General features: G+C 40.8%; 2 protein-coding genes across 2 annotated transcripts in view; one reads left to right on the top strand and one right to left on the bottom strand.

Annotated features, from left to right (window-relative positions):
• LOC131088109 (netrin-4-like) overlaps positions 1-13839 on the top strand; it is a 44660-nt gene extending 30821 nt beyond the window's left edge. Inside the window, exons 5-10 of the mRNA XM_058031927.1 lie at positions 259-447; positions 8438-8651; positions 9291-9427; positions 10005-10073; positions 11222-11392; positions 11874-13839. Of these exons, the coding sequence (XP_057887910.1) occupies positions 259-447; positions 8438-8651; positions 9291-9427; positions 10005-10073; positions 11222-11392; positions 11874-12010 (917 nt within the window). The 3' untranslated portion in view covers positions 12011-13839. The remainder of the gene's footprint in view (positions 1-258; positions 448-8437; positions 8652-9290; positions 9428-10004; positions 10074-11221; positions 11393-11873) is intronic.
• Positions 13840-17465: 3626 nt separating this feature from the next.
• CHCHD4 (coiled-coil-helix-coiled-coil-helix domain containing 4) lies at positions 17466-26031 on the bottom strand. Its single transcript, XM_058031685.1, has 3 exons — positions 25926-26031; positions 24070-24168; positions 17466-18617 (listed from the first exon to the last, which is right to left on the bottom strand). Exons 1-3 carry the CDS (start codon positions 25945-25947, stop codon positions 18328-18330), a joined length of 411 nt encoding a protein of 136 aa, XP_057887668.1. The 5' UTR covers positions 25948-26031; the 3' UTR covers positions 17466-18327.
• Between the last annotated feature and the right edge of the window lie 56 nt (positions 26032-26087).

Raw genomic sequence — 26087 nt, 5'->3', positions numbered from 1 at the left:
AAAAGACCTCTGTGATTTACAGTAATGGTGCCATTACAGAAACTGGGGATAAATTGCCAGTCACTGATGGAGAACTTCAGTGTGCAGCTTGTTCTTCTGCACTGGGGCTATTGGGGAGTGGCATTTTCATGTAGCTGCACCCCCTCACAATCCAGGTTTTAGCAGGGTTTAAAACACTGCCAGGTTGGTTTGGAAAATTCTCCCATGATTACTGTGTCAGCTGTAAAAGCCTGAAGGACGTTCTCCTGTCCCCACCAGAGTGTCGCTGCCACAACCACGCTGAGAGCTGCCACTTTGACCTGAGCGTGTGGCTGGCCTCGGGGAAGCGCAGCGGGGGCGTCTGCGACAGCTGCCAGCACAACACCGAGGGACATCGGTGCCAGAGGTGCAAACCTGGCTTTTACAGAGACAGAGGCAAGCCCCTGTCTTCTCCAGACGTCTGCAAACGTAAGTGACTGTGACAGTGGTCACAAGGGTCTTTGGATGAGGGAAGAGACGAGGATTAGACTCCATGTTTCAGAAGGCTCGATTTATTATTTTATTATATATATTACATTAGAACTATACTAAAAAGAATAGAAGGAAAAGTTTCATCTCAGAAGGCTAGCTAAGAATAGAAAGAAAAGAAAAATTATAACAAAGGCAGCAGCCTCAGACTCTCTGTCCGAGCCAGCTCCACTGTGATTGGCCATTAATTAGAAACAACCACATGAGACCAATCATGGATCCACCTGTTTCATTCCACAGTAGCAGATAACCGTTCTTTACATTTTGTTTCTGAGGCCTCTTAGCCTCTCAGAAGGAAAAAATCTTAAAAAAGGATTTTCATAAAAAGATGTCTGTGACAAGTGACCACCTTACATGAGGTGAAAAATGAATGGTGAAAGAATCATTAAAATAACAAAATAATTTCTATAGAATCGGTAACTCTTCTAGAGAGTAACTCATGAGTATTACTATCTTCTCTTTGTATTCTTTTCCTAAACTACAGGGGGTTTTGATCAAAGTTGATTATCCTGATTTTTTGTCTTTGTCCCCATGTTATGACACTTTTTTTGTGGTAACTGACTCAATTCTCCAAATGCATTGCCTCCTGGGGAAAGGTACATTCTTCTCATGTTTGGTTTTAAATTAATATGGCTCCTTTTCTCTTGAGGCACATTTTATTTACCTGGGGTTTTGTTCTGTACCTCTCAAGACTGTGTGAGCATATGTACAAGCTATTGATAAATTCCATTTGTTTGTGCAACATCTGTGCACATAAATACATATCATGGATGCAGAAGATACAGGAGGCCTGGAACTGTTCATATTCACTTGGGAACAAATACATCAGAACTCAGATTTATTTCCAGGCTCTACAGCTGTTATGAGGTGCTCTGCCCAAATTAATTACATCATTAACACTTCAGCAGAATGTGTCAGGGTGTGTCTCTGGCACAGAGGCACTAATGGCTGCACACAGAGGATGTACAACCTCTGGATCAAGATAGTTTGTACCCAGCCAGTCTGGAAAACAGCCCAAATCTCCCTCACTTAAAGTAAATGTTTCCTGAGTATCCTGCCAGGCTTCACATGTCTGATTCTATCTCACATCTGTTTGAGAGGTTGCTATTTCTAGCAATATACTTAATTTCTTTTTTCCCCTTTGGATAATTTTCCTTCCCCACAGCTCAGACACCAGTTGCCAGCATAGACAACTTCATCCTCTGTTGTCTGACCTCTTGCCCACTGACATAATGAGCTTTTGAAGCTTTTCTGGCCCTTTTAATGTTCTTCAACATGATTCCTCTTGAATGTTTAGGTTACTCCTCTCCCTAGGATTGTGAGTCCTGTGATATTACGTAAACTTTCTGTGCCCAAGATATCCAATGCTTCTGCTCTTTTGCCTTCTACCCACTGGAACTGGGTGTCAGCAGACTGCTTCCACACATCTTTTTCTTCTGATTTTTACAGTGTTCATCACAGAACATGGATCAGCAGACAGGGCAGAGGGTGAGCTTATCTGGCTCACCCTGTATCCTGTAGTGTTCTATGGTGGCCCCTTTCCAGTTCTGTTTCTACTCTGAGCAGATCTGCTACAGGGAAATATTGTAATGAGAACAAATTGTTATGCCAGAAGATTAGCTTTCAATCTCATAGCACCTGAAAGAATCTGGGTATGAGCTCCTGTACTGAGCAGCAGGGAGGTGGTGCAGTAACCTGCATCATGTGTAATACTAGATAACTGCTGAAGTCAAGGAGCACTGGAGAGCAGCAAAGAGGAAAAAACGTTGTTTGAAAATACAGCCTATCTGTCTGGAAACCCTAGAACTGTTTGCCTAGATGAAATCAGACCTTGACTCTACGTCTGCCTCTCTTGTCTGGTCTGGTTACAGGTCTCTCAGTAAACCCTGCCAATAGTCTGCATAGCAAGAGAGAAACTGTTCAGAAGTTTACCTTGTTGAAAGAGCTTTATTCCTGCTGTGCCTGTCAAGCACAACAATGTTCTTTTCACCTGGGAAGTGCTGCTGCCAGCAGAAGGCCCCCAAATGCAATTGTCTGCACTCTGAGTTGCATGCTCAGGCCTAGAGAGCTCCATCCTGCTTCAGTCACTGAAAGTTATATGTCCTTTCTAGGCTCCTTGTTCTGCCAGTGGAGAAACAGAGGGACCTCAGGGGAATTATTTATTGCAGTCTAAGGTAGATGCCTGAAGCAGATGGACTGAATTGCCCTCTAAAGCATATCTATTTCCTTAAGAGGTAAAGGTAGTGTTAGTCTGGCCTGCACTACAGTTTCTCTTAGCTGAGATGAATTTAATGGGTTTGATTCAGCAGCAAAGGTAAACACAACCCTATCTGTGAGTGATTCAAGTCAGTGGGACCTTTCCCAGGGGTCTAAAGGCCTTCATGAATGTTTGCCATATCAAGATATAAGGAAAGGACATTGCAGCCCACTTGGCTTTTACAGCAGCTGTGTGCACAATGCTTGTACCTCTGTGGGAACAGGGGGAACTCTGGACATAACTACAGACTTCAGAGAAAACTGGGAAGGAGGAGGCTAATCTGTGCCTTTTCCCTCTTATTCAAGGCAAATAAGAGAATTCTCACAATAGGATTTGACCAATTCCCATAATAGGTAGCACTTTGTATGATGGAAGGCCTGATCCCCAAACACTTCCCCATGAGGATTGCAGGCAGTGTGTGAGCGTGCACTCTGTGTTACAGTGCACCTCTGCAGAGAGTTTTCAGGGAACACTTCCCTGCTTTGGTTATTACCAGAGACAGCAAAACCAGAAACACCAATGGAGACAGGCTTTGGTCAGAACAGGCTCAGTTTGATAGAGGGAAGCTTTTTCTTCCAGGACCATCATCAACTAATGCTAAACTGAAGAGGTTCTGCAGGCTGTTCAGGATAGAGCCTTTCTTCTCTACACTTTAGGTTGAAAACTTGCATTGCCAGTAAACCTCATCTGGTGTAGTCCAAGTTGTTCAGGTTGTGTGACCCTAAAACCAACTCTGGTTTCTCAGTAAAAAAAGTTTCTACTTTGAGCATTGCTAATATATTAGGCAATGAGACCACCAGATAGATTTTTGTCATACCTCAGCCTGCTGATTATAAATTGAAGAGCTGCCACTTCTGGATTAACATTTTTTTTTAGGATTTAAGTGTACCAATTCCAGGGCATCATCTCACTTTGAGAAATTCATGCAAACAGTGCCAGACTAACAACACTTAATGAAAGACTCACTCAATGAGCAAGTGTTGAAAAGCAGTAATAAACTGCAAACAGCAGACTGAATGGATGGTTTTGGTGAGAGCAACCTAGTACCCATCTTCCAATTTTGAGCTCAGAGGAAAAAATAACTTTCAATGGGAGATGAAAACTTGACCCTTGTGTACAGTAGATACTGAGCTGGGAAAGGAAGTCTGATGAAAAAGCTGAATGAAATGCTGTGCTAATCCCTTTGAGAAAGCATGCTTGAAGAGTGCTCTGCCATCCAGAGCAAAGTCTAGGTTCAGCTGTGACATCCCCCTCAGGCTCCCAGAAAGTTAACAGGACACTGCTCAGGCCCAGAAACAGTCTTTAAGCATTAGTCATAATAATGAATAGCATTCTCTCTTAATCTGCTCCGAAAAAAAAAAAGTTGTATAACAATTGGATCTCCTGGCACTATCTAAACCACCCTTAGCTGACCCTCCAGTGTGAGACTGCAAAGACATTCCCTCAGGAAAAAAAAAAAAATCTGCTGAAATTTGATATGGAAGTGTGAATATGCTATTCCTTTTTGTCTGCAGAGGTAGCCTGCCTCTGATCCCTTTGCTTCTCCTGTTCCTATCAGCTGGGATGAATGAGAGCAGGGTCATAAGCAGAGCCTTGTTTGGACACTGCTTAGATCTATATTAAAAAGAAAAAAAGGCATGAAAAGAGTCCCTGAGCAAGGCACACACCTGCCTGTTATTGGGGGTGACAACACAGGATTAAGTAGTTTGTATATAGACTTGTATGGGAGCTTTGACTCAAAAGTCTAATTGTTTCCTAACCAATGGTCAGAAAAGCTGCTGTATCATTGGCTCTTTCCTGTGGCTTATTCCAAGGCTTAAGGGATCCTTCTGAAATGGCACCATCTTTTGTACTCACCCTTTGCTTAGCTTAAAAGTAATGCAGGCACGTAGACCCATTGAAAAGGGTCTCCAGGAAAACAAGCTTTTTTTACTCAAAGAACGAGGCTAGAAAATTAAAATGTGCCCAGATGCACATGCACACACATGGTCTGAAAGGCTCTGCTTCTCATCCTTTTACTTCTGAGCAGAGGGAGTGAACTTTTAATTCTAATATCACAAAGGCCCCATCACATCTTGGTTCAAAGTCTGTCTTAATCAGCCCTGACCACACACAGAGCTATCTTATTTCCTTCATTTAAGAAACATCATTGGCAGAGTCAATCCCCACACCTGACATGCTTTAAAAATCACACTGGTTAGATCATATACTCCCAAGATGCACATGTATAAATTTCAGACTCAAAAGACTGTTTGATTTTTCATTTTGCCTGGGTTTTTTTTAAATCAAATAGCACGTCTGCTCACAGTTATATCTTATGCAGTATTATTAGACAAAAGTTTAAGACAAGATACCTCATAGGCCATTGACTTACTTGGAGCACCTGGTATTTTCCTGTAAGCTGGGACCATATTGTTTCAACCAATATTATATTTTACATCTGTGTCTAATTACATGGGGAAGACAGCTGTGCTGAGGGCAGACAGATTTTTTAGGGACTTGAGTGGGGACTGCAGTATGAATTATTCATCTTTCATTATTTCTTGTCTCCTCCCTTTTACAGTAGTGTCTGACAAATACTTGGTATGGGAGTGAGACTAAAAGGCAAGAGGATATTCATGACACTCTGACCAATAGGCAGCTCTAAAGTAAAATTCTGTTTTTCACTATGCTACTGTCAAAGGGAGAACCAAAACAAACTGCCCAGCTCTGAGCCAGGATTGTCTGCACACCGTCCCTAACATAATTGATGATGCCTTTGACAAACAAGGCCATTGTCACACTGGCTGCTGTTTTGTTAGACAGGGAGGTGGATGGAGAGAAAATGAGGGTTTGCCAAGAGAAAAGAAGCAAAATTCAGTGGGAAAGGGTTGTCAAATATTGGAAAATGCTAAAGGGTAATGTTTTGGAAACATGCTTTTATGTTTCTTTAATAGTGAGGTTTATTTTCAAATCCATGGTACTGTTAAACAGATAAAAACCCAGTCATCCACAGCTGCCCCTTCAGCATGTGACATGTGGGCTCTTATTTTAGGAGTTACCTTAGATCACAACTGGGATTTTGGCCATAATACTCTGGAAGCCAGACAATGTACCCACCCAAGCTGAAATGCTAAATAAACACAGACTGAGTAAAGAGTTTGCAAGCCACTTGTATAACTCATCTGAAAGTGTTGTACATGTACTGATTCAGCTTGCTTTCTGATGCACCAGAAGCTGTCCCAATTTCTAACTGGAGAATATGTCCCACAGTTCATCTGGGAACATTATTTTTACTGAACTGTAGCCTCAAAATAAAAAAGGCACTTTTGTTTTCTGCTTCCTCATAAGCTTTTACCAGTGCTTTCAGTCACTGTGCTGTAACATTTTCCCTTAGGAACAGGGTAGGAGAAGTTCTCATCTTCCTGAATCAGGTTCCAGTCTCAGCTGGGGATAGGGTAGTCTAATGATGTGAGTTACCCATCTGTTAAGTGACTCTCACTGATGAAACCCAAAAACCGGAAATAAGAGGGATAAAGACAGACCTAGAGGTTGGAGAAATTGAAGACATTTTAAGTGAAAACTCCACAGGGAAATCCTACATATCACAATATTACAGTGAAAACCATCCTGGATTCAAGTGACCCTGATGCTGGCAAACTCTTACTCCTTGTGTCTCAAACCTGTCTGCAATGAAGGAAGGGTGTTTCCCATCCTGATCTCCAAATCTATGACACCCATTGTTTTCAGTGACTGACAAACTAAGAATCTCTTTTTTTAGGGTGATGTAATCATCCCTGCAAAAAATGGGGTGGGGGTGAAATCCAGTTTAGCAGCAAAAAATGAGACCTTCCTTTGAACCTGTCAGGGCTAATGAGCACTTCAGTGTTCCACCTGCTCTCCAGAAGTGACAGCACAAGCCCTGGGTGTGCTCCCGGAGCCGGGGCTGCTGCCCCGCGCCAGCCCGCCCTTTGTGCCCAGCACATTGCCCGTGACAGCACGTGGCTCTTCTGTCCCTAGGCTGTTGTGCTACAGTCCCCTGAGCACAACGGGCCCACATCCATCCACGGCAGTAGAATAATATTATTGAAATTATTGGCATAAAGAACACGGGGCGTGGGGGAAAAAAATAACTATATGGTAAGCAGATCATAATGAGATGCCCTTTAAACAAAATTGCTCGCTCTTCTTGTACTATTTTCAAAAGGTATTTTCTTTTCCTGAGTTTCAAATATGAGGTTGCAGATGAAAGTGACATTTTAAATTTTCTTTAGTCCTATATTTCCCCCTTTCCTCTTGGAAAGTGATGTGTGGGATCAGAGTGTTCATTTAGTCTCTTATCTGTGAGCTCATGAAGAAAAGTAGTTTGATCAGAAACAATGATGGACAAACCTCAAAAGCTTTGGAGATCGTGTTTGGTTCAAATAAGCATCCAAAAAGGCTGGCCTCTGATCCAAGCTATCTAAACACCTTGGGTGTCCAACATTTAACTGAAAATCTCTGTCAAAGCAGGCCTTAGCCACAAGATTTTTATTTCTGCCCTCTTGCAGATGGATGAAGTAGTGATGCATTACCTTTCAGTCTGCTACAAGCAAAAGTCAGGACATGCTGCTTTTTTAATTCAAAAGACAACTAAAATATGAAGGCCTGGAGTTCAGCTCGGTTCTCATTTTGATCAAACTTGTCTGAACATCAGAGTGGGTTTATTTACTGCTTGTATTTTACCTCTGCAGAGCTGCTGGCATGAGGCTTGGCCATCTCAGCCAGGTTCTGCCCTGATGGAGAGGAGTCAACTTTGCTGGCTTGTACCTCTCTGTGTATCCCTCCCTGATGCTGTCACATCAGGAATGTACCAGTGGTGTGGGATTATGACAATTTATTGTCTGTGCAGGAAGAGATGCCCATGGGGCTGTAACTATCTGTTCTCCTGCCAAATTGCCTTGAGTTGCTCGGCTGGTGTGGAACTGGCAACACTACTTGAAAGATTTCAAGGTTTTTCCTCCTATTTGTTCATCCTCAGCTACATGTAAAATAAAAAAAAATCTAGTAAGTTTAGAGGTCTTCTCCCATTCTGCTAACCTTAACCTTGAAAAAATCTCCTCATGAATTTGTAGAAAAAAAAAATTATTAGCTTCTTTAAGCACTTACAGTACTGCATGGTGTGATGTTTAGCACTTTAGAAAGGAACTGAAGGAAATTTGTGCACTCTTTAGAGGCAGAAATTGAAAATGCGTTTCAGGTCATCTGAACCACCTGTACAATCTGCATCTACCCCAGAGGAAACAGCAGTTTTGTGAATTCTGTGTTTACAGGAAAGGCAATAGCTATAAATCTTTTCCTTGTCCTTGCTAGTGAAACCTTCTGCGAAACACTTTTAAAGTGAATTACCTTCAAGCCCCTTTCAAAATAAACACACAGAGGAGGCTTTCTGGTATCACTTGAAAACCCTGTGTGGTCATGATTTGTGTAGTAGGGAAGAGCTGACTTCCAAACACAAATGCTCACAGTTGTACTTGTTCTGCTTTGTCTAACAAATTAAAAAGAAAAAAAAAAGTTAATGTAGGCTGAAATGTTTACTAGTTCTGACTTAAAAGTACTGAGCATGAGGAAGAAGGCACAAGTTTATCAGCCTTGCTACAATGTCACTTAAGCAGCTGACCCTAATTTGAGTTGCCTCTTGCTGTGTGTCCATAGCCTGCGCCTGCCAGCCCATGGGTTCAGCCAACACCACGTTCAGCAGCAGCTGGAGGTGCCACCCCCGCACAGGATTCTGCTACTGCAAGCCAGGAGTGGCAGGTCCCAGCTGTGACAGGTGCCTGGTAGGCTACTGGGGCTTTGGAGAAAGCGGCTGTCGGCCCTGCGACTGCGCCAGAGACTGTGACCAGCGCACTGGGACCTGCTTCCATGGGTAAAGCAACCCTGCCCTGGGGTCACTCTGAGATGGGACTCTGTGAAATGAAACTAATTCTACAGAAATAACAACAATTGGAGGGTACACAATCATTTGAAAAGGAGGCTATAAATCATAAAAGGTTTTTTAGGTTACGTTTGCACCTTTAAGTCCACTGCATTGTCCAAGGTAGTCTTAAACAGATTAATCTTTCCAGTAATAATAGGCATTTCCACAACCCCATGGAAATATGTGCAGGGTCCTTAAACACATCTTTGCTTTGGAAATAGATGGAAGAGTCTGCCTCTCATTTGTGCCCAGGGTAAAATGATTTGCTGAGCAATTGCAGCCATCCTCAAGTCCCAGTGACATCAACAAATGGTCACTAAGTTACATAATTCCCTAAAAACAAACGTAAGCAAAAAAGGCCCAATTTATAGGTACTTAAAAAATGCTAAGTCAGCAGTGGGAGGCCTGAATAAATGCCTAGACCTTGTGATCTCTCTATGTGGCATGAAGTCTCGCTCATATTTGCACTCCCAACCTGAAGAAAGCAAGCTCATCAGTCTGGGCACAGCCAAAGGCAGCTGTTTGTTTGTTTGTTTGTTTCCCTCCCCTGAGTGCCCTAAGGCAGTGCTGTGCTTTGTGTGTCCCCAGCTATGACAGTGAGCCCTTCTTTAATGTCCCCATTGGGGGACGAATCCCTGACCTCATCCAAACCCCGAGCAACGAGAGCGAAGAGGAGTGGAAATGGAACGACCACGAGCAGGGATTTTCTGCACTGAGGCACCCAGGTACAGCCCAGAGCTTGGGAACATTTGGTTGCCAGTTCTTTCAACCCTCCACCCTGACTGGTTGTGCCCCACTTATCTCCAGCTTGTCTGTAGTGTTTAAATAGTTCTCAGTTTTGCCTGCCCTGTAAAGATCAGCACTTGCCATCACTGGTGGCTTGGCAGAGGTAACAGTGACACTTACTGCATAACTTGACTTTTCTGAGATGGATACTGCCTTAACACCAGGAAGGATCAGCATTTCTTAGGTTATGGGATCAAACAAAGGTCTTGTTACTTACATGATTTACAGCTGGATCTGATCTCTTCATTAGGATCAGTTTATTACCTCTACAATAGACCTCATGTGGGCTGCATTTTACTTGACAGTGCTGATCAGATTTCAGAGTAATTATTTTATCATATAACAAGAAACACATTTGCAAATAACTGAGCTCACTCTCCAACTTATTCATAAGGTTCATATAGATTATGGGAACTATAGATATCTAACTTCATAACTGATGATTGTTTGCTCTTCTTTTCTCTCTCATGTCCTGGCTCTTCTCCAACCTTTTGTATTCTGGGGTTTCCCTGCTAGAAAAGTGTGTGTGCAAAGAGAAGGTGCTCGGGAGTGTCAGTGACTTCTGCCAAATGAAATACGCTTATGGTAAGTGGGCAGCATGCCCCCAAACTATGATCATTTCACAATGTTCCTGCTATGATTATTGTCAGCTGATAGCTATGAAAAATGAGAGGATTGGTTAAGTCCTGAGAGGTAGGATTTATTCTGCCTTTTTTGTCAAGTGACATGTCCAACTTCTGATCAGAACTTAAAAGCATTTTTCGTGCAAAGCTCTGTAGTGTCTCCTTCCCAGCCAGTTAATTTACCTCTTACAGCACAAGGGTAGCTAGAATGGAATGATTGGGCTCTGCATCAAGAAAAAATGATAAAAACCCTCACATCTAAAATGCCTTTGCTTTTGCAGTCATTATGCAGGTTTCAATAGCCATGCTCATTTACCAAGAATGTATTTAAACTGTTGTTTATGAACACCTGGTTCATGCCATCACATGAAGCAAGAAAGGAAAGCTCTGGGATCCAGAGGTTTGATGTTATTGTGGCAGGAGACAACAAAGCCTGCTTGAGGGGATGATCTACATGAGCCAGTCATGCCAAATAGTTATGGGATCCTACTAAATTAAAAGGAACAGGAATTTATCATGGCAACCAGGTGTTGGACCACAAAACAAAAATAGCTCTTCTGGTTTGTTGCGCAATCATGGAGTTTTAGTCATGTGACATGGCTGATAGGAAAATTCTTGACTTCCTTCCTGTAGACAGTCCCTTCCCACAGGACAGAATTTTTGAGAGGCCAGTGTTATAGCAAAACACTAACGTTTTCTAAATGGAAAAATAAAGTGTAGAATCAGTGCTTGAAATCAGACTGGCAGCTGCTGGTTGGGGGTTTTCACCCTTCCTTCTGTACACATACAAGTGCTTTCCTAGAACTTCCAAGTGTTTGACATCAGCCCATTAACAATAGTTGCTAAATAACATGGTGAAAGGACGAGCTAACTATTTAAAAATAAAATTATTAGAAATAAAATAAAAAGAAAAATTCAGGTTTTATTCCTTAGATTTATCTAAAAGATCCATCAGTGAAATGAAAAAGCACTGTACTTTCTGTACAACTGCACTTTAGGGGATTTTTCATGTCTTCTTTCAAGCTGTTAAAATTCTACCTTTTAGCAGCATTAACCAAAATTAATTTAGAAATTCATTGTTGGTTTCTATTTGGATATGTTTTCTGGCAGTAATAAAAGCAAGAATCCTGTCTGCTCATGACAAAGGGACCCATGCAGAAGTTGTTGTGAAAGTGAAGAAGGTCCTGAAATCAGGCAAGGTGAAAATTGCCCGGAGCAACAGAAGCATTTACCCAGAATCCTGGACCAACAGGGGCTGCACATGTCCCATTCTCAATCCTGGTAAGGACAAAATCCTCACTGGGGGTTTTGCTTCCCCTGCAAACAGTGCTTAGGAATATTTGTGATTAGCCTTTCTGGGGCAGCATCCTTTGATTCATCCCACCAAAGCATGTTTGCTTTCCAGCTCACAGTGCTCAAGGAGGGTGGTAAAGACAGGAGGGGGGCAAAGGCATGAGCAGCAGCTGCCAAATCCCTGCAGATCTGTGTGCAGAGCCCCACTGGAATGAAATCAATTTGTAGCTGTAACCCCTGAGCACAGCCCTGACACCGTGCATCTGTGTGCCCAGGAGCCAGCAGTGACAGGAGGCACAGGGATTTATACACATAAGATGGCACATGCAGAAGATGGATGAAATTGGCAAAAGTGCTGTATGCCAGATCCATATGAAATAGAGAAATTCTGGTTTGGTTCTTTCTTATTCTATATGCTAACTGAGGGTTTTTCCCCTTTTTTCCTTTTTTTTTTCTTTATTTTAACTAGGTACTGACTATCTCATAGCAGGCCAGGAGGACTCTAGGACTGGCAAACTCCTCGTGAACATGAACAGCCTGGTGAAACCCTGGAAGGCATATTTGGGAAAACAAGTATCAGATATTCTCAGAACTGGATGCAAATAATTTCTGCTTCAGAAATTACAGTGCTGGACTTTGCCTTTTAGTAACACTGCAGTGAAAGGTGTAGTTAGTTCAAGCATTCCCATTCAACATGCTCCTAGCTGAAGCAAGGAAAGCAGACTTGCCATCCCTCCTTTCATGTGCTTAGACAGGAAACTTGGGACATGACTACTTTTTTTAAAAAATGCACAGCCTTATCATACAAAATTACCTAGTGCATCATATATAGATCACAAGTCAGTTCTTCACTTAAGCCTGATTCCAGCCAGAATCATTTTACAAGGCAAAACTAAAGACATGTACTAGTGTTTCCATACTTCAGGTCAGAGACTGATATTAATATGCATAAACTGCTTTCATAATACATTCATTACGGGAGTGTAAATTTTATTTATCAGTGACCACTAAAAGGCAGCAATTTCTTTCAGCTTTACAAGTGGCATAATACTAAATAAGCATATAAGAGAGCTCAAACTGATTTACCATCAGACTGCAATTATGCCAATATAATAGGCTGCTTTCTAGAAGCCAATATTATCCCACTGCCTACAGAAACAAATGTGTGGCTTATCTTGGGACAGTGTCCTTTAGAGATGTGCATCATGTATCATCATGTATCATCAATGCTTAGTGCTGAGCTCTGCTGCAGAAACCACCTTGGCTCAAACTCCATCCCAAACCCAGCTCTGTGCTCTTGTACTTAGTCTGCAACACCACAAACGTTTCACAGCAATAACTGCAAATAAGCCTTAATTATAGGAAAAAGCCAAAGTGTGAGGAACTAGCAGCTGCTCTAATACTGAAATTGTGACACTACAAAAGCCACAAAGCAGAAACAGGAGGTAAATGGATTGGTGGGAGCATGTATCACATGAGGTAAGCTGTAGTTCTGGGAGAGCAACCTGGCTGCTCCAACTGTGCTCAAGACCACTGGCCTTCGACTGCACTTAGTGCTTTCATTGTGCTTTATTTCTCTTGGTCACACTTCAGGGTAAGATGCTGAAGCTCTGCTTCCTTCCCATAGTGCCTGAGGATTATTTCTCCCTCTGCAAAAGTACAGGAGTGGTAACATCTGCACTTCAGGTAAAATTAGTTCTGCTTTGCAGAAGCATTATTTCTAAATCAATTTTATCCTACAGTAATCAAGAGATAGCTACTTAAATCCTTCCCTAACACAGAGGAAAGTGAAGTTTGAGATGTGTGTCCCAAATTTAAGGACTTACAACCAAATGAAGTTGATTGGAGCACTCTCTCTTCAACTAAGCAAAAATCACAATGAATCAATCCAAATTCTTTCAGGGAGTTACAGAGAAAGAGAAGCACACATGCTACTTTTGCATGTTTCAATTCCATTGCTAATTTTTAATGCTCCTAGGGAAGAGGAGATGTTTTCATTTAGCACTGTCTGACTGGTAAGTGGGACACCTAGAAACCCTAATACTAATGCAGAACAACAGAAGTCCAGCCTACAACTTAAGCCATTGTTTTGTTCTCTTTACCAATGAAAACAAAAATTCAGCCTCTTCCATTCTATTTACTGCTATTTTACTTTGAATTTCACATTGACTGAACAGCAGAAATATCCTCAGCTCATTTGGAAATGGATGACAGGCAGATCTTTAAGAAAGAAAAAAGCTCCAATTTGTTTCTCAACAGGATATAAACAGTGTTTCTAGTGTTCCCTCCTCCCCCCTTTTCAGGAAATTTCCCTTCCTCCACTGCTTTCCCCCTTTCAATTCATAATTTATTTGTTGTTACCTAAACTGGTATCCAACAATGTGGCATCTCCAACAAGCTATTTAATTAATGCAATAAAACACTTTTTAACCAAGGCATTTGGCAGAATTTGAAATGTCAGCCTTATGAAATTAGGAGCCCAGCAACTGCTTTCTTTACTGTCTCCAGAAATTGTCTCACAATAAAAAGATTAACTAGTTCTCTTTCAAATATCAATAAAGACCTGTACATGAATTTACAGTCTGATCTCAAAGGGCCTCTGAGAAGAAATGAAATTCAAGTGTAGGTTTACAATTAACCTAAGGAATGTGCTTTTCAACAGGACCATTTAACCTGTAGGGGATCTTATTTAATGACAATGAGGATATTCCATGTTGGTTTATAGTCAGCACCATATTAAAGCAAACACCTCTATTGTTTTTGTGCCAGACTGGTGGTTTTGTGGGGAGGGTAAACATCTGCATAGTTCTTCTCTGTCAATAAGTTATTTTTTGACACATTCATTTACTAGCATTACTAGCTACTGCTAGTAGAAATACATCTTGGAACCACAGAGTAAGAAATCAAGCACCCATTTTCCACACAGCATTCTATGAAGGGAATGAGTACAGTTTGAGGGAATGCTTTACCTTTCTTAGCAGCTGTAAGGAACTTGTAACATTCAAAAACAAATAACGGGACCTGTCATTCAGGATACAACAAATCCTATGTCCACCTACCCTTCACTTCATTGTTGTGTCATCTGGGTTAATCTGCACTGTGGAATCACCACAAATCCTCCTGTGCTCCTTGTTTTGGCCCTCCTTAGCTGTCTGCTCACAGATGATCAATACTGATTTACAATAAGCCATTTTAAAACCAAACATTGGTGCTATAATCATTGCTGCACTCCTCTACTCTGCCTCTGTTGGGTGTGTCTTCTCTCAGCTCCACCAACACCAACAAAATATCAACATCAGCTCCAGAGGGGTTAAAAGCAGTTGAAAAACAACTGCAGACAGGCTCCTGTTCAACAAAATGAAATCATGTCCAGTGAGGAGAGCTGACTAAGAATAAATGACAAACTGCTGGTAGCTCCCCTACAGTGTCCCACACTAACAGTGATAGAATTTTAATGAGGTAAAACAAGATTCTGGAAGCACACAAATTCCTTTTTTTCCTTCCCTAGGAATAAGTAGGTTCATTGACGTGTGATCAGATCAGTGCTCAGATAACCAGGAGACACTGCTGTCAGGTTAACAAGGACACTCTCAGTCAGAACTGCTCAGGATATAGATCTTGTTTCCAAAACAGCCCTGCCAGATCCCCAGATCTAGTGATCCCTACAATGGCCTGCAAGATAAATGTCTCCTTCTAGCCACCATTTTGTTCATCATTCCTTTTGCAGGAAGAAAAAAAAAAGTTATTTTTGCACCTGAAGCAAGGCCATACCTCTAGGAAAGTTACTATCACAAGTTGAAGTCAGGTCTCTGCAATATCCTCAGGCTGTACTGCAGAGAACAGCAGAAAAAACTACTGAGTAACTTTTAATTGTGAAAATGCAATTTTGTCTAATTTTAACTATTTTTTCAGTATTTTTTACATTTTAGAATCTATGTTTTGTTAAAGGATCATCTAAAGTTTTAGAGGCCACATCAGGATATGTAATACATGCACCACTGATTCAAGTTTAAGTGGACTGCAGGAATCCCATCCTAACAAGCAAGTTTCTTTTAGCTGAACTTTTATAAGCATTTAATCATGCTCAGCACAGCAGCTTTTATAGGCCAAAGATCAACTAACAGCACAGAATTAAAAAGCAATTTTTTCATAGTGAAAGCTTTCTTTATCGCCCAAGAACTACTTGTGACCTGACACAGCAGTGCCTATGACTTGACAAAAGCACCTGATAACATAAAATCAGTATGAAATTACTCTATAAACACAATTGCTCAAACCCATTTGAATCTACTACTCTCTCTCCAAGAACCAGTAGCTCAGTGATGGCAGACAGAAAACTAAGATATTATTTATAAAATATATATATATATAAGAAACACATTAAAACAAGAAATTTGCAGCTCTAAGTTTTGTATTCACACAATAAAAATGCAGCTTACCATCTGTTTATTTCACAAGCTTGTCACGTATTGCCAAGGATCATTTTATCATCTTTATTATATATTAAAATAACCACTGATTGATTTTAGATTTAAAATTGGGGCATGTAACTACAGGAGAAAAATCAAATTAAGCAAATGCTGGGAAACAGAAACAAGGAATTACATTGTCTATGCATTCACAACTGCATCAGTTTACATAGCAAAAAAAAAAAAAAATCCACAAAGAACTATTTAGGATTAAAGCTATGACTTCCTTTCTCAAAACACTTCAAACACATTACACAGTGCTTTTCACAGTTTTTGGTCTAAGATCCTTATACATACTTCATATTTGTACTGGATGCAGCACAACAGTCAGAAAGCAGCAAATCCATCCTGAACACACCTTCTTCCAAAGTGTCAGATTATGCCTCAAGTCCCTCTGTCAGTATTAGGTGCACATCCCTACCCACTGTAGGCTAAGATTCTCACATTTTATGTTTTGCACACAGATGCTACAAATACAGTTGCAGAGGATAAATCCAAACACTTTAGAGCACAAAGGCAATGAGGGAAAAAAAGCACAGCAAAAAAAGAAAGAAGAGGCAACTTGTTAGAACAGAGCACCCCTTGACAAACAGCTCTTGCTTCCTCAGAGGGCACTAGATTTCCATTTGAACAACCAGAAGCTTGGGTGCATGTGATTTTTTTCTAATTTAGTGCCCAGTGTTCATCTATTGCCTAAGTGCCAAAGATTATCTCTGCTGCTTTTGTGCCTGTTTACTCAGGTTAACTTGGCACTTGGCCTCTTATGCCTGAAAGAGCCACACTGAGAAGTTCTGTCTCACTTTGTTTCTTTGGAAAGCAGCAATGCACAGTCCCTGCTATCACTGCCCTCAGAACAAAGTAGCTGTCAGCCACTTAACTGCCTACAAACTTTTTTCTGAGGATCCAACAGCTGCACTGAAATACAAACACCTTAAAGACACTGTAAAACTTGACAAAAATTCTCCTCAAACATTTAGAAACATCAGTGGCACCGAAATGCAAGCCAGACATATAAGTGCTATATGAATTAATGCTGCTGAGCACTCCAGGGTGCTGCCCACAGAGAAAGGCAAATATTTAAACATTGCTGGACTTTGTGGCTGCATTACTGACACTACAACCTTTTATGCTTTGGGTGAGGTAGCCAACACAAGGAGAGGAAAAAAACCCAACAACCACAGCTACAATCTCATTTGAAAAAAAAAATCTCACAGCCTATCTTTTGCTCAGAAAGACAAACAATGGAGTATAGCTTATCTGCAGCTATTAAACAATATTGAACTATTAAATTATTTGTACCTTTTAAGTAATTTTCAAATATTTTAATAGCTGTTCATGTTTATTTGCTGGTTCATGGTCCAGTCTACTACAGCTACTGAAAAAGCTTTAGGTTTTTTATGCCTTCCTGCCTGGGCTGGGAAGAAAAGAATAAGACAAGAATAAAAATCTGACAAGCTGGAGCAACCAATCTTCACAAGCCACAAATTCATTTGAGATCTGCCTACAGCATGGAACAGTTCTCAAATCCAATCAGTGTTAACCAAAAACCAACCAAACAAAACACCACACCACAAAGACACAGGAGCTTCCAGTGAGGGTAAAAAGTATTTTCTTTTTAATATGCACTTAAGTCACAGTATCTGTTTTGAGATCATTACACCAGGTAACAATTTATTGTATCTCAAAGTATTTTACAAGTGCCCATCTATACCTTGAAGGAGAAGGTAATAACCAAAGGAACCCAAAAGCTGTATTTTCAGAGCAAAAATAAAGCCAGTGACCAACATTCTTTTCATTCATCTGAATCATCAGTAGCACAACACACCATTTTTAAAGATGCAAAAGGCATCACAGTAAGTAAATGAAATCAAAGATGTTGCATTTCAGCATTTTCCTGGCAGTCCTGATCTGATGCCAGTAGTAAAATGCAACCATAATCTAGTAACACCATTTGAAATTATTTTAAAATTCTAGACCTAGACCATTTTCAGTGTCTTGCATCACTTTAGAAAAAAGAAATCTTAAAGGAAAAACAATCATTTAATGTAATTTCTATTGATAGAACAGAACACATTAAATAAAAAGCAGCTACTGATCAGAACATACTGAAATGAAGATAGACCTGGTGTGCCAGTGGAATTTTAGTTGAAAGCTATGTACTTCAAGACATTACTCAAGTCACAACTCAAGGAAAACTTGAGGGTAAAGAACAGCTGTTGAAGTTTTAATTGTGTCCCAAACCAGGTTACACAGTACATACACACACTCACTCTTTTTGCAGTATTTATCTGCAAGGCTGAAGCTCTGAGATTTCTCCTTCAGGAATAAATTATTTATTATGATACAGTGCACAGAATATGGTGAAACATTTCCTCACTACTCAGAAGACAGACACAGTGCAGAAGTCCATGTCTGAAAATGAGAAATGGAGACGACAGCCTCCTTGCATCTTCATTAGCTGGATCCTTCCTCCTCTTTGGCAGCAGAGGCCTCCATAGAGGCAGCTTCCAAATCTTTGCTGGACTTCTCATCATTTTCATCCTCTTGAGGGTAAAGATCTGGGTATTTTTGCATGCATTCCTGCATGGCACGGAATTGGTCCACACAGTCTGATCCCTTTATTTCTTCTGAGCTATAGTGGAAACAAGAAAAGGCTGACTTGAACTGCTCCCCACAGGGACCACTAGCCATTCCACCCAGACATGGGCAATTCCAATTGATATCTCCATTGGGCAATATCAATCCTGAACAAACAAGAGAGAAGAAAAGTTAATGCACCTTCCAAACATTGATTTCACTCAGTGACAGCTGCTGGGCTGCAGGTGTGAACTCAAGCACTTATAATGCCATCTTAGTTCTGCAGCTTCAAGGCTGATAAACACCTTTCACCTCCCAGCCAGTCTGTTTCTCCCTCTGATCAGTATAATCCTTTAATGGGCACAAGTGAGATTAGTTCTCTATCCATCTCTGAATTAAGTCCTTCTCCCTGGTCTACAGACCACTGAGAATATTCTAAGGGAACTGCAAAACAGATGGAAGTCAAGTCAATCGATCTGCCAGACTGTCAGGGGAACAAGCAAGCATTAAAATCATTCCATACAAATAGTAAGACTTTAAATCCAGTATTAAAACCAGAAATCTTTTAAATCAAATCAAATGGATCCCTTTTTCTTCTTGGTTGAAATAAGCTCTGAAATCATAACTCACAACTTTCGCCCTTCAAATTTCAACTGGAAGACCAGAATTGCAAAAACAAAAATCAGTGTATTTGTAAAGATTAAGTCATGTGCCACAGAACACAAGGAATAGCAAGCCTGAGAGCAAGCCTGCCTGTCTGGCTGCCAGAAACCAAATTGTACTTTAGAACACAACTGAAAGGAGTTAAGTGTCACTTCAGACTCCAAACTGGAACAGCTGTAAACCTCTGCTCTGGAACAGTTAAAGTCCTGACAGAAATACTTCACTGGTGGACTGGCAAGGTGAAGATTTAAGGGCATATGTTCTTCTAGATGGCAAATGATTTATACAAAGAAGGTCAAACATCAAGTTGAAGAACTACTTTCCTCTGATTTTAGAAATTCAATATAACAGACTTGGTCCTATGGGCTTCTAGAGTCTCTAATGCATTTCTCTAAGGCAATAAATACATCTCCATTTCCTTTCTCTACTGGTAGGAACATACACAAGTATGTTCATCTGGGAAGAACAAGAGAATTACTATGCTATGATCCAATTGGTTTCTTCTCCACTTGAACACTTTGCTCTCCTCCTCTTTAGCAGACTTTTCTAACTTCATCTCCATGCTGAGTTTCTGCAGAAGCTGACAGCATGTGCATAAACCTTTAATTTTAAGCACCTTCCCTTTAAAAAGGGGGTATGAAAATACCACTGGCAGACAAAAAAGTTGAATTAATTCTGATTCAAACACGAAATTATATTTAACAACTGATACAACCTGACATTACCTAAAATACTGTCAGAGAACTCAAGAAACTTATTTCTTGTCTTTGTCCTGTGGGTTAAGAAAGTTCCAGACTCCCATGTGAAATTCCTTGGACACCAGGCTGCAATATCATGAATCTTGACTGGTACAGCAAAAGCAGCTCAATCATTTTATTTCTATATTAAAAGGATATTTTATTGTGATTTGCAATTAATCAGAGATGTTCTCTAACTCAGCCAATGCAGCTGAGCAGAAAATTAGAGTCAGTCAAATCTCAGCATTGATCAGACTCTTTTTTCATTACAGAAAGTAACAGTGTCCTTAGCATGATTCAGTGAACTGCAGTAATACTGTCATTTTCCATGGACCATGCTTTATTTAGCAAGATGGTTTTGCAAAATATCTGTAATATTCACTGTACTGATAATATACACCCAATCCAATGCATCACAGCATCTTCAGCTGCCTGGAGGAGAAGCAGGACTTCTGAGACAATAAAATCAGTGGCTGGTGTCAGATTCCTCATTGCCAAGGATGACATAAAGCAGAAAGATGTTAATCATATGGCATAGAAGAAATACAATTTGCTTTGTAAACCAGATTTTGCAGTCCTATATTCTTCCTCACTAATATTAACTAGTCATTTAAGGTCATTTTTCTAGCACTTTAATAAAAAAAAACTCCACAATTTGGAATGCTCCTAAAGACAGTAGAGCAATAAAATTACTTGTAAAATAATTATCTTAAAATAGATTGGTCCTTTTAGAACCACACCTGCCTTGTAAACATGCAAATCTTACTGTGAGTTATCCCATAAAGAAAACATTCTATGGTATCACAAGATCACTGACCTACACCTATTTTATCACTGATATAGCACCAGTTTCACAAGTTCTGTGCACAGAAACCATGCTTTAGAAAAACAAAACAAAAATACAGATGACTAAAGCAAGCATTTCCTCATTCATAATCACAGCAGAATTCACACATCAATGAGTAAGTCCATCAGCAAGCTTAGAACACAATTAAATCGGAAACAGATTTCATCCATTGCTCTTCCTGAGTTGCAAGCCTGCAACAGATAGGATTACTATTTTTATTAAAATTGAATTCAAACTTCTTTCAAATGCAGCCTGAACCTCACTGATCCAGTGAGTCACAATCTACTTGAACCTGCACTCGTGGAAGAAGAAATAACCCTGTTTAGATCACTGCAGATGAGGATTTGTGTGAGCAGTTGATTGCTGACATCTCACAACCTAAACTCTCCTGGCTCATGGCAGCTGCTCATGTCATGGGCAAAGGCAGGCCCACCTGCATCTGTGTCAACACTTGTCTTGGGCTCGCTGGGATGAAGTCCCACTGCTGTTCTGAGAAGAGTTTTTCCCTGTAACATGACAAACACATCCAATAACAAGCTTATCTGCCAGGGATTCACAGTGCAAGATGACAGGAAGCAGGATTGAAAGGGACATCATTAGTCACAGAAACAGTCCTGTACATCTGATCATTCATCAAGTTCTTTCTCACAAGAATGTGGAGTTTGGCTTCATCAGTCCCCCTCTAGAAACCACTTTAAAACTGTTTATAAAATCAGATGACAGGAACAAGTCTGGAAAAACTGAAGGGAAAGACCAGCAACAATCTGTGTCTGAGGTCCAATTCTATAAGTACTTCTATCCAACTTTCCCACCACAGCTGTAACACTAATAAAAACCACTTTGCATGCATAAAACTCATCATTGCCTTCTTCATATAAGCTTAATAAAATAAAAAAAATGTTCAAACTGAAGGCAGCCAAGATTTCAGTGAAAACCAGGAATCTTTCATGTTTAAATTCCACCATCTGCAACACACAGGACTAGAAAGATGCTTTACAGTAACAGTATTATTTCAAAACCACTGCAAATGAATCCTTAATTTGTTTCCATCAGCCACAGCTGTCAAAAAGCACAGACAGTGAACTGTGATCTTCACTGCAGTATGAAATCCTAACCTGAACTTACTCCGTTTGTCTGCCTTTTCATTTCTCATGGCTTTTTTCTTTCAGTGTTTTCAGCTTAAAGTGAGTCATTAACATTTTGCCTACCAAACTCACCCAGCTGATACAACAACAACAAAATATTGACAGAAATAAGAGCAGTACACAACTGGTTTTTATCCTAAGGGAAACAGAACACAAGTTTTCCTGACCAATCTACTGATTCAAGTAGACTGCTCAAAGACTAATGTCTGTTAATGTCTGGGACAAAATAAGAACTATCAAAAATTACCAAATACCAAACTAGATGTTCATCTCAAGTATGAAAAAGGCCCCTACAACAAAACCAAACCTCAAACACAAGTTTGAGGTGTATTAGAAAATAATGTAGATTATGGCAGGTGTATATAATGCACCTGTTCTTTCCCAGATATGACTGGTCTCTTTGACAGAGCAGAGTCCTTACAAAAAGACCCCTTACAGTTAATTATACAACACAATTTGAACCAAGTCTTCTATTGCAAGTAGAAGCTAAATTAGAAAAGCCTGCATGTTACATTAGGTACAGGAAAACCCTTCCCAATTTTCTTTTAAATAAAAGCCATGCAAGCCAGAGCTTCAGCATTTCAACATATTCCAAACCATTTTGCCCATGTCTTTCCTGCACATAAGCTCCATCCCTACTGCTACATTCTGTGATATGTCCATTTTCTCTCCTCTGATCTAATGCACTGTAGCCCTGGGTCATTCATGAGGTTTTTCAGACTTAAAAACACAGCAGTAATTCACCACATACTAAGAAGAAACTCAACAAACTAACAAACAAAATCACACAACAAGAAATCCTCACCCAAACTTACTGACAGTACCAAAACATAGTTTATAGTTTCTCATTTTGAATCCCACAGACACACACTGTCACTGTAAGGTGACATAAAAAGCTCCTGGCTTTCCCCCTTTCCTCTCGGATCCAGTGCTGAGGAAGAAAGTGACCTGACATTCTGTAAGTGCAGGACTGCTAGGAAACAAACCACTACCCAAATATATGTGACACCAGCACATCAACAGACTTACCAGTGCAAGTGAGAAAAGCTTTTGGATATATAACTGACTACATACAGCTGTAATGAAAGCAGATAAATTCAGCAACATTTCCACACAAACCTATGTACGAAAAAAGTTAATTTTGATGACGTAGGAAGGTGTGGTTCAAATTACAGTACACACCATATCAGCTAACAATGAGACCCTGTGAACTCCAGCTGCTAAACTGCTTAAATGCTGCCCTCTAAAGGTCTCTGAGACACTTGAGAAATAATACCTTTCTAACTAAGTTTCAAAGTCTGAAGAATTTGCTTCAGTTGAGCTGAAACCAATGAAATCCCTTCACACAAAGTGAAGAGACCAAAAGATCTGCAAACATAGAGGCAATTAGAAAAAAAAAATTAACCTAAACTCACATTTTCATGATAATTATTAACCCAGGGCAAAATGTATTAAATCATCATTATTGGAAGTATATTTCATTTACCCATTATTTAAAATACACAACCAAAATATTGTAAGTCTTGGTCTCAGAAGTGTTCTGCTCTCTTAAATCTCTATTTGCAGGTCAGATATACTTTGTACAAGAACTTTAATCTTCATGAAAACTTTTATCTTTTCAAGGCACGATGATTATAGTTGAAAACTCAATAATTTTAACTTACCCATCATGTGGCACTTACAGATATGGATTATATTGCTATCATTATAGTATTAGCCAGATATTGATTTATATTAAATCAAATATTCAGAGATTGCCATATTAGGCAATTTCAGCTGCTCACAGACAAGTGAGCAGCTCACATCAATGACAATAATATGTAACTCACTCCAGCTTCTCTGAAAATTGCCTGCTGTTACCTAAAATAGAGGAAAAATGATCATAATTCTCACTTGATTAGGCTCAAACTTTATCAATAAAAGGAAAAGGTATCCCTCCATATCTCTGACCACTAATCAAAACTAAAAGCCATCAACTGATTATCTGAACAGGCCACTAAGAAAAATCATTACAAGTGTAGAAAAATAAATACTGGAAGAAAATGTGTCATTAGTGATGTCCTAACCTGGCAGTTAAAACTGCCAAGGGTTTGGGTATTTACTGCATAACCAGTTGCCCTCAGACTTTAACATATTAAAGTTTTTCTAATTCATGCAGGGTTTGTTTTGTGTTGGATTTCTGTATGATGTAACACCCCTTACTTCTGTTCTTCTGCTCACTACTGACCTTGTTCTTCATAAGGGTCATCTGGGTCATCTGCAACCAGCTCAGCACTGCTCGGTGTCTCATGGTCCTCCTTGGTTGCAAATATTATTCTGTCCTTTCCTACCATGGAGGACACAAGAAGCAAAAGTTCAGAGAAATCTCAGACAGAAAAGAGTCATTTACAAAACTGCTGTACACTACAAGGTAATGAGACTTTCAATGTGATTCAATAATATTGAGAATGAACTGCTGTACTTAACAATCACCTTCAATGAGAACAGTTACTAGTTCAGAGGAACACATACACACTGTTATTCTAAAGCTCCAATTTTCATAGCAATGTCCTGTAATAAACAGTACAATTCACTAAACTGCTAAGTTAAAAAGCTGCTTCAAAACAAACTCAAATTACTCCAACACCAGGACTAACACAGGTGACAGGTTTAGAATAAAAAAAAAAAGTGAAACTATAATAAATAGAAGTAAAGTGTTCCACAGGAACTTATTAATAACAGAGGTTTTTGCTAAAGACTAGTGTAGTATTTCACACTAATTATAATTATCTGAAAAAAAACTGAGGACAGCCATCACCATAGAGAACTAACTACACTGAAAGGTGCTGTGAACATTACAAGGGATGGAAATCCAATGGAGCAAATTTCCTGCTCTTGATTTAACTAAATAGCAAGGTCAGGGGAGGCTTGGCTGGAAACTTCAGTAGTTTTAGTTTTCTAACAACCCTGCAAAGCTGTAACACACACTCTGAGTGTGGAAAAAATTGTAAATTCCCCAAGAATTCTCCAAATTCATACAGGCCTCTACTGTAACTTGGCATATGAGAAATTAGAATCTCGTGGCCCCTCAGTGTGACCTCAGCTAGCAGATGTTCAGTAACTTAACCTTGCTGAGTAACCATGCATTTAAACACATCTGAAAAACATATAAATCTAACACCTTTTAAAAAACAGAAACAGTTTTCTGACTACTCTGCACTGTACTCCAGCAAACTTTACAATGTGGAATGTTCGGTCATTTATTATATGAAGGGAGCTAGAAACACATGAACTCTAACCCCGTCACTGCAATGCTGTAGGGTTGCATAAAGCAACTTACAGATCTTGCAAAATTAAACAAAGCACAACATAAAGTGTAAAAGAGGTCCATACATTATGAGCACCTCAATACAGCTCATAGTATGTGGCCAAGTTTGTAACATAAAAATGGCATTTAGAACTATTGGCGCTTTTTTTCCAGTCTGAAACGTTACATTCAGCCACTTTACATGACTTAAGAGAGCAAAGATCTTTATATATATATATGTAGATATAGACATTTACCTACGCATCTCCCACTTTTAGAGGTGGTCAAGCCTCATAAATACCACCACCTGCACAACACGATACACATATAGTAAAGCTCGCAGTCTACCGCCCTGCCCATCGACCTTCAAAAGGCAAAACCCCACACTTCTGGCCACTCAGCTAGGCTGGGATAAATGCATCCCCTGCGGGCAGCAGGCGCTCCGCGGCCGGGAGCTGCCCTGCCCGCCCGCCTCAGCCACACACGGTCCCGGCGGGCACCTCCGGCCGCTCCGGGCCCGCCGCGGGGCCTCGCCGTCCCCACACGCCCGGGACCGCGCTGCCGCCTCATGGCCCCGCCGCCCTTCCCGCCCTCCGTGAGGAGAAAGGTCGCGGCGGGAGCAGAGGCAGCGCTGCCGCCGCCACACACGGACCGGGGGTGGCTGCCGCGCCTCCTCTCTGCTCCGGCTGCGCCTTCCCCTCAGGGAAACGGGCGGTCACCCCGCGGCGCACCCACCCCCGCCCGCCTCACAGCAAGCCCGCCCGGCGGGGTGACATTGTGAGGACACTCGGGCGCACCTTCCTGCCTGCAGTAGGACATGGCGGAGCCGGCCGGTGCCTTCCTCCGCAGCGCGCCGCACACGGACCCCGCCGCTCCGCTCCTGCCGTCCCGCCAGCACCGCTCGGGCAGCGCCGCGCCGCCGCTCCACGCCGCGACCTCCCGCCTCCGGAAGCGCCTTC

This window comes from Melospiza georgiana, chromosome 11, assembly GCF_028018845.1.
Source record: "Melospiza georgiana isolate bMelGeo1 chromosome 11, bMelGeo1.pri, whole genome shotgun sequence".
In the NCBI taxonomy this organism is placed as follows: Eukaryota; Metazoa; Chordata; class Aves; order Passeriformes; family Passerellidae; genus Melospiza; species Melospiza georgiana.
Note: the sequence above shows the minus strand (reverse complement) of the source record. Positions and strands in the feature narration are given on the sequence as shown.